The sequence below is a fragment of the Epinephelus fuscoguttatus genome, linkage group LG2 (genome assembly GCF_011397635.1).
Source record: "Epinephelus fuscoguttatus linkage group LG2, E.fuscoguttatus.final_Chr_v1".
Taxonomy (NCBI): domain Eukaryota; kingdom Metazoa; phylum Chordata; class Actinopteri; order Perciformes; family Serranidae; genus Epinephelus; species Epinephelus fuscoguttatus.
The window spans coordinates 42204626-42217875 of NC_064753.1; the positions used below are offsets into that span (position 1 = coordinate 42204626).

A 13250-nucleotide genomic window follows, 5' to 3' on the forward strand; every position below is an offset into this window, starting at 1 on the left:
ATTTTCTGTGTGTTACAATTTTTCTTTACAGAATATATTTTATTTTTTGACTGTGAGGCCTGGGACAATAAGAGAGAATCTCTTCAGTGAGTTAATTTCATTTAGGAGATGTGTATTATCATCATTTTAAGACCTCTGTCTAACACGCTATTATATTGATTGATGATCTCTTTAACAGTTGATTTACAGTTCCTTCTCTGCCCATGTTCTCCTGTTTGCATTTTCCTAAGAAAAACACGTCCCTTTGAATTATTCACTTCAGTTTGATGGATTATTATGGCTGTGATTAAAAAGAACACACTGTAGAACATCTAAATTTAAGCTCTTCTGCGTTCTTTTTAATATTAACTCTATAACTCTGGGACATTATAATGTCATCATTACACTTGACATCACAGCAGGTGAGCAAACAGCTGCTTACTCTGAATAAATAAATGACTGCATGAATATTCTAAGTTAACCTTTAAGAAAAGAAGCAATGATGTGATAAAGAATGAAAATACAGCGATGTTTTTCACTCAGAGTAACTTTATAGTTTGATCATGACTGGTGTGCTGATGAGTTGAAGTCCGCAGCTTCTGTTGTTCAGTCTTCCCTCTGATCTGTCTGTCAGCACATCTGAACGGGCTTCCTCTGTAACAGTGATCAGCACACAGGTGGGTTAGGTCACACTGAGTGTAACAGGCAGCATGTGTGTGTGTATATATTCATAATATGCTCATGTGGACACTCACAGCAGCCGTAGAGCGTGTTGAGCCTGGCGATGTCGTTGCGACTCATCTCCTTAGCGTTACCAAAGGACACGTTGTTGTTAGGGATGGGGAGCATGGTGGGCTGGTTGTTCTTGGAGAAGGCGTACCTGCAAGAGGACACACAGCAGTTAGGCTGAACCTCAGCACTTCCTGCACGCACAACACACACACGTATGACGACACAGAGCAGGGCTGAAGTGAAGCCAGTTGTTCTCACTTGTGGTACTGCATGACAGAGTTGTAATCGTAGGGAGTGCCCTGGTTCAGGGTGGCGATCTTCCTGAAGTTGTGCTCCATTCCTAAAAACAAAAACAAGAATAGCATTAGTTTAAAGTGACATTTGTTTGCTTTGAATTCACTTTGACTCTGGACATAAAAGAGTCCAGCTGCTGGAGAAAATCCAGTCTACATCTAATGGTTTTATATTTGGAAAACTGCAGTCACACAATGAGCTTCTGTTTTGTCTGATACAATCTTGTCTGTCCGTAAGGTTGTATGTTCAGTGTTTTTGTTCATAAGGTTTATTCATTAAATATTAAACTCGTCTACAGTTTCCTGGGTCTCCTCTCTAACACTCCACTCTGAATAATAGACAGCTCCATTACCAGACTGAACGTTCTGCAGCAGGACTTTGATGTGGTTGTCCCTGTCACTGCGGGTCTGTTCGTGGTTGAAGCCCAGAGCGTGGAGCAGCTCGTGCTGGACGGTTCCATGGTAGAGGCATCCACGACGGGCCAGAGACACCACCTGCTTACCACCACGACGGCCGACGTAGGAGTAGCAGCTGGACAGGATCAGAGACGAGTTGAAGAACACAGAAGTCTGAGAAAAGCTTCCGACTCAAACTCACTGTGTAACATCTCTCTTACCCGTCCTTGGACTCGATGCTCAGCCAGTCGCGTCGCTGCTCCTGCTGGGCCTGAAGCGGATGCAGGAGAAGGAAGAGAAGGACTCCAGTCCACGGGTGATGATGGCCTTCTCACGGGAGGCTGGCAGGACCACACCACACAACAGTTAGCTTTTTACCAACACGCGGCACAAGGAAAACTGATGTTAGAGGAGTTTCTGACAGCTTCTGTAACTTGTGTTGTTGCAAATGACTGATGAGTGAAAGCGTCTTGACTGACTCAGTGGTTTGTAATTAATTGATTGAGTGAATCCTGACTGTGTTGGATTTGACCTTTTGCTGACTGTTGTTTTTGTCTTACATCTGTTTCTGCTTTAGTCATTCATGTTGTGACTCAGGGGACCTGACTGCTGCTATTAATGAGTTTATTATCATCAGTGAGCATCAAACAGGCCCCTGTCTGTTAGATTCTGGTGTATGAACAGTTAGCTCTCTGGTCACTCTCACTCGAACCTTTTGCTGCTACAACCGGCTGCATTAAAAATGAAGCTACTGTATATGGACAGAGCATATTTGGACCTCTGTGTGACACTTACAGAAGTGACTGGCGATGTAATAAGGAATGTAGACCTTTCCGTCAGTGTATTTGCCCCACTTGCAGCCACGGCTGGTGCAGGGGTCGGCGTTTCTCTCGGTCTCGCTGTCGATGACGATGTCTCCCTCAGTCAGGATGGGACCATCATCGGAACGGACTGAAACACATCACACAGCAACTCAGAAACCAGCTGAACTGCTACTAATAGAAGAGACAATAGTGACATATCAGCAGTTTTCATGGGAGACATGGTGACTGCAGCAGCTCACACTCACGCAGATTACTGTTGGCTCTCTCCAGAAGTTCAGAGACAGACAGATCCCTAAGTCCTCCTCTGCAATCTCCTCTGCACAGTGACATCGACACAATTTCACTTTGTGTGAAAATAAACTTGTTACAATACTGTGCACGTCAGTACATCAGGTCTGACTGTTAGAATACATTACATACCTGCCTGCAGGTTCAGCGTGGGATTGGAGGAGGGAAAACAAACATATCAGAAACAGGTAGAAAAACATGAGTTGAAATTACAGCTAAAAGTTAACACAAGAACTTTCTGGCCAGTTAGCCAAATACTGTGTCTCAAAGTGGGACGTTCATATTCAAACTGTTATATAAGGGAGTTACAAGACACATGTTCATTATCAAAATACTGCTAAAATAAAGCATAAAAACTTAATTAAAATAAAAAATTAATGTAAATGTGAAGAAGTTGAGCAGCTTCATATGTGAGACAGGAGTCGTTTCCTGTTTGTGACTGTGGCAGTTGAGGCTTAACAGGTATTTTATAACATCTGGAAGTGCCACATGATGCAACATGACGAATGTCCAGTAATCATTCTGCCTCCACTGGCAACTGTTTCTCTTCCACTATGATCCTACCTCATTGTCAGCCCAACAGCAGGCAGACAGCAGCAGCACAGCCAGAGCTGAGAACCTGAAAACAGACATGCGAGCCATACCAGCAGATCTGCAGGACACAGACATGAATCAGCTTCCACTCAGAGGAAACACAGTGTTTGAACCCCCCAAAAAAGACAGCTGAAAGAGCGTGCACACTTCTCCATCACACTGTGCTGCAGACATCTGCAGCTGAACTCACCTTGGATCCTCTGTGTGGACTTGTGCAGCCGAGGTTTCACTCCAGGTTTTTATATACGTTCAACTGCATCAGCGAGCCCAAATATGGATTATCTGGGTACTAAGAAAGCCCAGAATCAGCTAAACTCACAGACTTATCAGTCACATATGGTTTGAACGCGTGTATAGATAGAAACATCTCAATACCACTGTGGGTGGGAAAAAAGATACTTGATGCCTTTACCACTATACAGGGACAGAAACATATGAATTAATGTGAAAATGTCACTGTTTCATGGCCTGTATTCATTTAACACTGGGTTGCTAAAAAGTGTGATGAGTGTCAGTTGACCTCTGCTATTTTAGTAAATTAGAAATGAAACCATATTTATGAGTTTTGATTATAAAGACGAGGTTAGCATATGACACCTCACACATGCAGAGGTGTCAACAACAAAAGCAGCACCTGTGCAGTGTAATGAAACACACCTTCTGTCATTTTGTCCACCTCATGTACTAAATAAGGATGGATGAAATAAAAGGAACACTTCGCAATTACAAAATGACAACAAATGGCCGAATGTTTGAATGACATGGGATATGGGATAGTAACTTATTACAGAGTTGTATTTATTTTGTCCACCTTACATCTTTGTAGAATTAAAAGGTGACTTGTTCCTACTGGGGTGTTTAAGAGTGGACATGTGTGTACGTGCTGAGTCTGGCATTCAGACCAAGGCCATAAACAGGCTTATCAACTACAGTATGTGCTACGTTTTAACACCTGTATGTGTTTATGAAGCAGCTTCACTGGGCTCTGTTCATGAAGGCCAGAATCACTGAAAATGTGAATATTGAGTTCTGCTGCTATATAAAAGATAAAAATCTTTTGTCATGGTTACACTGGAACGACACTTTCTTATTTCTTTTCAGGTCAAAATATGTCACAAACAGACACAGGCTCAGGTTAAGATTTGCTGATATGCATTTTTATTCTTTATTAATATTCAGGAAAGCTCATAAGCAGTTATTCATGTATGTGTGATGTCATTGGACACTTTTCATTAGTCATTACTTAGGATGGCGCAAGAGCTCATTCAGTCAAATTATGAATTAAATGATATTCATTAAGCGCAAGATGCATTTTTGGTTTTGCTTGTTGATGAAAAGCTGCGTCAATCTGCCTCATTTCCTCTTGATTTCCTGTTGGAAAAAGAGGGAATTTGTCAGAAAAATATTGAATGAATATGACACCACACAGATGGGCGTGCACAAGCAGTGACACATTTAAAGTTTTAGAGTAACAGGTGTGTTGACTGTGTTTCCTGTCTGGATCTGTCATTATCTTGATTCAGCAACATGCCAGAAATACAACAACATGTATGATTAAAAGAATGAATCAGTACATTTAAGCTGAGAGACAGAATGTACAGTTAGGTTCAGCTAAAACATTACATCACATTGATGATAGTGTGTGCATAGCAAGTTCTGAAAAACAGCCAAACCCACAACCCACTTACTTTGATTTAGAAGAAATGGTTTCTTTTCATGGGTTTCAGGCGGCGTCCGGAAGCGGTGGTATCTGACATGAATTAAAAAAGACGGCAAAATCTGTAAATGCTGCTTGATTTTTTTTATGGTGCAACTACAATGTACATGAACATATGTAGTATTTGACTTAACACCTTGTTTCCAAATAGCTCTGTGTACGTATGTGAGTCAACTCCAAGTCTGTTCATTCCCTTGGTACCTCCATGATCTTATTTGTGTTTGCAAAACGCCTGCTTACATTTTTTATTTCCTCAGACCAAAATTTACTTGAACTATTTACTTAAAAAATGTAACTTCTGCAGCAGATTCCAGACAGACTGTGCACACAGTGCCACAGGAAACTAGCATATAAACAAGTTAGCAAACTAATGAATGCAACTCAGCTCTATTTATACTTAGAAACATTCTGTTTAAATACTTTAGATTATTTCACCTAGAAATAAGCTAAGCAATGTACTGCCATGGAGGAGGCCACAGCAGAACATATTTAAACTACCTATAAAGACCCACCCAAAACAATCAATATCAGTGTAAGTGTACACTATATTTAAATATTTTCTCTGCTTTACCTTACACACTAACCAATCGAAGCCGCAGTAGACCAGCAACTCACTGTTCTGCTTAGTAAAATTACACTTTTGTCAGTGGAGTCTGGTGGCTTTGATATAACGGCTTCAATTCTCAGTTGGAAAAGGCTGTCTGACAGCAAGGTAAAGCAGTGAAAATATTCTAAATAAAGTGTACACCGCAACTGATATGGATTTTTTGCGAGCCTTTTTGTAGGTGGCTAAAGGGAAACTAATTGAGGCAGCGTTTGCACGGGGCCGTTTGATTTTAATGTATGTTACACAAGGGTTTTCTATCCAGAAGTTATTTAGACACACATTGTGATTCAGTCGATATGGAAATGCAAATATTAAACAAAACTGTGTGGAAACAAGGCTTTTTAAAGATCTATCATCCAGTAAAAACCATTATACACAGAAACCTTGATGCGTTGTGTTGTTCTATTTTGTTTGTTGTAATTTGCAGTACGAGGCAAAATTTAAACACTCGTTTGCTCCCTGCGCCTCTCCTCTTGAGGTACCTCCCTGGCTGTCGCCGGTCTCTGGCGGTGTCTTGCATTTGGCACTGCGGTTACCAGTGTTATGAAATGATACTGTGCGGCCATTAAATTGCACTCTGCTACAAGCATCATCTTTGCTGTTGTGCATTTCTGGATGGCCAAATGTAACTTCTCTTTGTTGAGGAAGATTTCAAGAAAGGTATTGCTTCCTGGCTCCCTGTCCACTTCTACCCTGTTCTTTTCTCTTGTTGTGGATGTATGTCTCATACGTTACGCCACATTTTCTTCACTGCTTTTTGGTCAAACAACTGTTTTGAGGGATGCAAGTAAATGAGGAAATCCAGCCTGTTCTGAATACTTTAATGACGGACAAAAGTTTCAGAGTCAGTGTGTAAACATGACTGACACATTGTAAGATTTTTAAATGTGTGACGTAAGAAAAATACAGTTTTGGTGTGCAAAGACCTTTATAATGTCACTTTTGTCAGTAGGTATGAGAGAGTACTGCTAGTAGGGGGTGGGCAGGTACATAGGGAGATGGACAGGTGAGAATGTGTTCTTAAAAAGGTACTTACTGCAGTTATAAAGGCGGTTCACCCGAAGGATGTCAGTAGGATTCATCTGGGTGGCCCTACCAATGGACACATTTTCATCGGGAATGGGAACGATGGTTGGCTGTCTGTTACTGGAGAAAGCATACCTATGGTGCATATACACAGCAGTGATGAGAAGTTTAAACTGTACACCTGTACTGTAGAGTGACCACTGACAGCTGAAATATGGACAGCCTGCAAGCTTAAAGCTGCATTTTAGAGTCTTTGGCCACTTGGGGGCAGAGGAACTCAACGACAGTCTGAAAACATTTAATCTGATATGTAACACTTTATTAAGCTGTTACAGGTAAACCATTGTCTAGGCACAGGTCCACATTATTGTTTTAGGGCAGAAGGAAATAATCTGAAGCCAACCTGTAAAAATGCCTAGATGTCATGTCATAAATGCACAGTAACATGGTATGTTATTATTAAGTTCAGTGAGTGAACTGAGACACTACCTTGGATAGTGCATGACAGAGTTGTAGTCGTAGGGAGTGCCAAGGTTCCTTGTCTCGAACTTCTCAAAATTGTATTCAAGCCCTGCAGGGGATCACACAGCTCAATCAAATGTTGTCTCTGTTTTATCACAGTTCGACAGTCAAAATACCTGAAAAGTTCAGTGAATAGTTATATCTGTGCAAAACTACGCTGTTTCTGCACATACGGTTGCTCAGTCTAATTCACACCCATAGCTACTGTATACCTCCTAAAATGATCTGGTAAAGTCAAATCATATTTTTATTTTTTATCTGTTTCTATACTAAACAGTTTTTACTTGAGGTCAGTTGTATTTAAAGAATACTTCACCCAAAAAATGATGATTTGTATACCAGTTGTTCATTGCGTGTTACTTTGAATTTGTGAAGAAAACATTTCTTTTTTTGCATGTAGGGCTGCACCTTAATAGTTACCAAACGTTAGTCGACCATAATAGCTTATTAGTCTGCAAGATTTCATTAGTTGCTTAGTCAGAGAAAAAAAAATTGGTCCACGCTTTTGTTACCTCAAGGCTGGATTACTGTAACTCTCTATTATCAGGTAGCTCTAGTAAGTCCTTAAAAACTCTCCAGCTAATTCAGAATGCAGCAGCACGTGTACTAACAGTAACTAAGAAACGTGATCATATTTCTCCTGTTCTGTTTCTCCTGTTCTGTCATATTTCTGTTCTCTGCACTGGCTCCCTGTAAAATCCAGAATTGAATTTAAAATCCTACTGTTAACTTATAAAGCTCTAAATGGTCAAGCTCCATCATATCTTAGAGAGCTCATAGTGCCATATTATCCCACCAGAACACTGCGCTCTGAGAACGCAGGGTTACTCGTGGTCCCTAAAGTCTCCAAAAGTAGATCAGGAGCCAGAGCCTTCAGCTATCAGGCTCCTCTCCTGTGGAATCATCTTCCTGTTACGGTCCGGGAGGCAGACACCGTCTCCACATTTAAAACTAGACTTAAGACTTTCCTCTTTGATAAAGCTTATAGTTAGGGCTGGCTCAGGCTTGCCCTGTACCAGCCCCTAGTTAGGCTGACTTAGGCCTAGTCTGCCAGAGGACCCCCCTATAATACACCGGGCACCCTCTCTCCTTCTCTCTCTCTCTCTCTCTCTCTCTCTCTCTCTCTCGTATCCTATTACTGCATCTTGCTAACTCGGCCATTCTGGATGTCACTAACTCGACTTCTTCTCCGGAGCCTTTGTGCTCCACTGTCTCTCAGGTTAACTCTTATTGCAGCGGTGCCTGGACAGCATGACGTGTGTGGTTGTGCTGCTGCCGTGGTCCTGCCAGATACCTCCTGCTGCTGCTGCTGCCATCATTAGTCATTAGTCATACTTCTACTGTTATTATACACATATGACTATTGTCACACATGTATACTGCCAGATATTAATACATACTTTCAACATATTGTACCGCAGTAGCCAGAACTATAACTATAATATTATTACTTTCAATAATGTTGTTGTAAGCTACTGTCATTACCTGCATCTCTCTCTCTCTCTCTCTCTCTCTCTCTCTCTCTCTCTCTCTGTCTCATTGTGTCATATGGATTACTGTTAATTTATTATGCTGATCTGTTCTGTACGACATCTATTGCACGTCTGTCCGTCCTGGAAGAGGGATCCCTCCTCAGTTGCTCTTCCTGAGGTTTCTACTGTTTTTTTTCCCCGTTAAAGGGTTTTTTGGGGAGTTTTTCCTTATCCGCTGTGAGGGTCCTAAGGACAGAGGGATGTCGTATGCTGTAAAGCCCTGTGAGGCAAATTGTGATTTGTGATATTGGGCTTTATAAATAAAATTGATTGATTGATTGAAAAGTGAAACTCTATCAGTAGCTGCACCTTGTCAAAATAAATCAAAACCTATATGACTGGACCATGTGGTAAATTAAGCAATCACAGCCGACAGATATCTTTCACTTCTTCTGTAAATATTCAGTCTGATGAATACGGAAAAGTTGATCATTTTAGTGCAGAACTACCCAGAGCCAAACCCATCTTCATTCGTCGACTACAAACATGACATGCCATCTGAAACATGTAAGTAGCTACATGCCCATTAGCCACTTAGCACAATCATTACTGCTTTGCCAACAGCGTCATTAACAGGTGGCTCGCTCAGTGTGTGACGTGCACTTGTAGATAAAATATAGGCCTATGTTAATGAAAGTTCATTAGTACGGTTTTGTATTTCTCTGTAATGTAGCACAGTGTTAACAATGTTACTGATACTATTCTTTCTCACACCTTCAACTCAAACCACCAAAATATATATATCATTTAATGATTTACAGAATTTAATATCGTAAACATGCAGCCACCTAGTCGACTAATGGCTCTAAATGACGACTATTGGTCGACTAGGAAAATTCTTAGTCTTAGACATTACACTATAAAACACTTTCACCTTCGAGTAGGGCACCCCGATCGTACCTGAGCATGCATGTGTGTATGAGGTTCACTTGAGCGTAGTTTAAACACGAGACTCTTTGTTCTGACGAGTTTTATACAGTAGTGTTTTACCAAAAATGTATGTGTTTGGAAACTACTGAATGTAAGACTGGATAAATACAGTATACTGCACGAATTGTGTGAGAGTTTGTAAACTGATGTTTTGATATAATTTTGCTGATATTAAATGTGGACCCCAATGACCCCAACTCATCAAGAGTGTTTGCCTCAGGTGAACTCTCCTTTAACTGTGCAGGCACTCAAAAAGTTTCCTAAACGAAATTCGAGATAACGCCGTAAGTCATTGATATTCAGATGGTCATTTTGCAGATGAATCATTCCTTTAAGTGGAAGACCCCATTTTGGTTGTTTATATCTTCTGTAAAAGCATTACAAAGGTTTCCCCTGTATTCTACATAATGAAAGTCTGTAACTGGACCAACCACGAATGATATTTTCCCATATGATGCGAACATGATCGTCTCTGTCGGACCGGGTCTGCTCATGGTTGAAGCCCAGGGCATGGAGCAACTCATGTTGGATGATCCCCAGGAAAATACAGCCCTGGCGCATCAGAGACACTACCTGGCCTCTACCACGACGCCCAACATATGAATAACACCTGAAAGAGAGAAGTAAATAACACTTTGACTCTTGAGTGTATTCATGCATGCTCTTGTGGGATGTACATTGTGTGGTCCGTACCCTGAGCGTGACTGAATATCCAGGAAGTCCTCCTGTCTGTCCAAGGGAGTGAAGCGGATGCAGGTGGACTCAGCAAATGACCGCAGGCCTTGGATGATGGCACGTGTCTCTCTTCGGGCTTGACAGTAAAAACAAAAACATTTATTATCATACTCCTACCACTAGATCTGCAACTGCTACTGCTATTGCTACGACTATGACACCTTCTGCAACTAGGCAACTATTTACTGCTCCTACCAGTCAATTAGCACTGCTAACACAAATAAAAAACAAAATGAAAGCCCAGACTTCAGTACTTACAGAATTGGTTGGAGATACGGTAGGGTACGTAGACATTGCCATCGGTGGCTTTAGGCCACAGGCAGCCTCGTGCTGGTGCTGTGCAGGGATCAGCGTTCTGGAAACCGTCTGGCACTGCTATGTCTCCTAACACCAGAGGTTCATCAATGTTCTTTCCTGGAAAATGACATGATGATCAAGACAGTTGAACTGTAACGCCAGCTTTATGTATTATTTCTAATGTTTTAATGAATTATTTTCTTCTGTATTTAAGTTTAGATTATCAATACAGTACATTTGCGCTGAATGATAATTTCACCAGAGGGACTGAATAAAGCAGTTGCAGTGGAGATGAACATACCAACATCAACATTGGCCTTCTCTATCAGGGAAAAGACACTGAATTCATCATCATCAATGTTGTTGCCTGTGGAATAGAAAAAGTTCATGTATTTATGTATCAGTCACATGATGTACGACTATATATTTACAGAATCTTACAGTCTGAAAAGCAACCATGTCTCACCAGAGTACTCCTCACTCTTTTCAAAAAAACCCTGTAATAAGACACAAAGTAAAAGTTGTAAAAATATGGTTGAATTAAAAATGTGAAAATTTGCTTCTATTCAGACAGAGTGAAGTTCCATCAGAAATTTGATTTCAGTTTACGACTACTGTATTTGGTCCTGTAGAGACAGCATACAAGGGAAAGCAAACTTTGAAAAATGAATATTTCTGTTTTCAAAATTCAAAAATACATCTTTTGAGGCAGAGAGCAAAATGCCAGCATCAAATTTTGCTTTTTGCAATTAACCAAATTATCTCTGTTAAGAAACAGTTTCCATGTCAGTCTCCCAACAATTAAATACAAAAGCCCCCCTTTTTTGTGAGCAGTCAGTCAATATCAAGATCATTGTATGTCATTGAAGAAAAACTGAATTTTGGGCTATACAGAAAACTGCAAGTATTCATGTAATCATTAAAAAAGTAAGTCTCTGTCTGTTCGTATTAATGTAAAGTGTGTGCAGATGCTTACCGGTATAGTAAAACTGTGCACAAAGCAAAAGAGGACACTGAGCACAGCAGCCTGGAGGGTCATGGCTGTTACTGGACGGTGGCAGCAGACTGAGACAAAGTGAGAGGTGTTCCAACTTATATAGGTGAGAATGCCAACTTACTTTCATCCTAATATGGCATACTGCTTACCAAAGACTCGTTGGCAAATTAATCTACACTAGAAGTGGCAGTTATTACTTAAAATGCACTGTGGTTTGCGCAAGATGTGGGCTTTGTTTTTTTTTTTTATTCTACAGTTTGTGCCCAGGCAGGAGCAGATTACACATTTTAGCAGTCAGTCAATTAATAAGTGAAAACACTTACCTCATTTTAGACTCCAACATGAAACTCATACCTTAATTTAGTATTCTCAAGCAATGCAGTATTTCTATAATATATTGGTATTCAAATATGCCATTTTGCACTGGAGCTGTATTTGTGGAAATAAATAGTATTTTGCCACAAAGTCACAGTCATTGCGTCGAAAACAAACGTTTTTGGTGATAACGGTACAAGTTGCAAGTGCTAATCAATTAACCATCAGTAACCAGTGATGGTAGTGTCAGCAGCCGAAATCAGGCCAGTTGATTTGGTTCGATCCTGAGACATCATTCATCCTGAGTCTCAGCCAAGTCAGGCAACTGCACGCGGCCCAACTTACTTCTTCCAGCATATCAAGTTTTGGCGGATGCTGGGCCAGGTCATTTTTATAGTAGCCCAGTAACAGCAGTGTTGGCAGCCAAAATCAGGACAGTTTATTTGGTTTGATTCTGGGGCATCATTCATCCTGAGTCTCAGCCAAGTCAGGCAACTGCACCTGGCCCAAATTACTTCTACTTCTTCTCTTCCAGCGTATCGAGTTTGGACTGATGATGGGCAGGGTCATTTTTATAACAGCCCAGTTATGGCAGTGTTGACAGCTGGAATTGGGACAGTTATTTGGTCCAATTCTGGGGCATCATTCATCCTGAGTCGCAGTCGAGTCGGGCAACTTTAGGCGGCCCAACTTATTTCCTCTGGCGCTGATACTGGGCCAGGTCATTTTTGATGATGGCCAAGTGATCGCAGTGTCGGCAGCCAGAATTGGGACATTATATTTTGTCCCATTCTGGGGCTTCATTGACCTGAGTCTCAGCTGAGTCGGGCAACCGGATGCTGCCCAACCTATTTGTGTTGGCAGTGTTGGTAGCTGAAGCTGGGACAGTTTATTTGGTCCAATTCTGGGGCATCATTCATCCCAGGTCTCAGCCGAGTTGGGCAATCAGTTGCAACCTGACTTCTTTCAACTGGCGTGATGAGTTTTGGCTGATGCTGGGCCAGGTCATTTTGGATATCTGGGCAATATTAGTTATCATAGTTAATACTGTGGGCCCAAACGACGCATAGTGCGTCCAAATTCACACCTGCTCTTCTCTACTGATTTTCTCCGTGACTGTGTGTCATAGCAAGAAGCCACACACATCACATGAAACAGCGGAATCGTAGCTTTCTGACAAGACCAACTTGTCGGTAGTCCAATGTTTTCACAGTGAAAAAAAATGATAAAGTTACACTAAAGTCATGAATAACAGAGCTTTCATGCAGCTTTGCACACACATTACTCTTGGATGGATTACTCGCGAATGCAGGCTCGCACAGAAATGCCACACATTTCACATGAAAGTACAGGACTACAGCTTTCCAGTGATACCACACACATCATTGTGCTGTCATCCCATCATGCTATAAATACAGATTGATTGTCAATCCATCTTGTTATCAGTCACTTCATATAGTGAGGAA

The 13250-nt window shown here is 41.2% G+C and overlaps 1 protein-coding gene and 1 pseudogene across 1 annotated transcript; both read right to left on the reverse strand.

Moving 5' to 3' along the window:
• Window positions 1-456: 456 nt before the first annotated feature.
• Window positions 457-3154, reverse strand: LOC125899580 (hatching enzyme 1.2-like; annotated as a pseudogene).
• Window positions 3155-4241: 1087 nt separating this feature from the next.
• On the reverse strand, window positions 4242-11571 carry LOC125900433 (low choriolytic enzyme-like). The gene is made up of 10 exons (XM_049595419.1): window positions 11449-11571; window positions 10939-10969; window positions 10774-10839; window positions 10434-10589; window positions 10134-10251; window positions 9872-10050; window positions 6946-7027; window positions 6467-6591; window positions 4795-4856; window positions 4242-4477 (listed from the first exon to the last, which is right to left on the reverse strand). Exons 1-9 carry the CDS (start codon window positions 11509-11511, stop codon window positions 4801-4803), a joined length of 876 nt encoding a protein of 291 aa, XP_049451376.1. The 5' UTR covers window positions 11512-11571; the 3' UTR covers window positions 4242-4477; window positions 4795-4800.
• Window positions 11572-13250: the final 1679 nt, after the last annotated feature.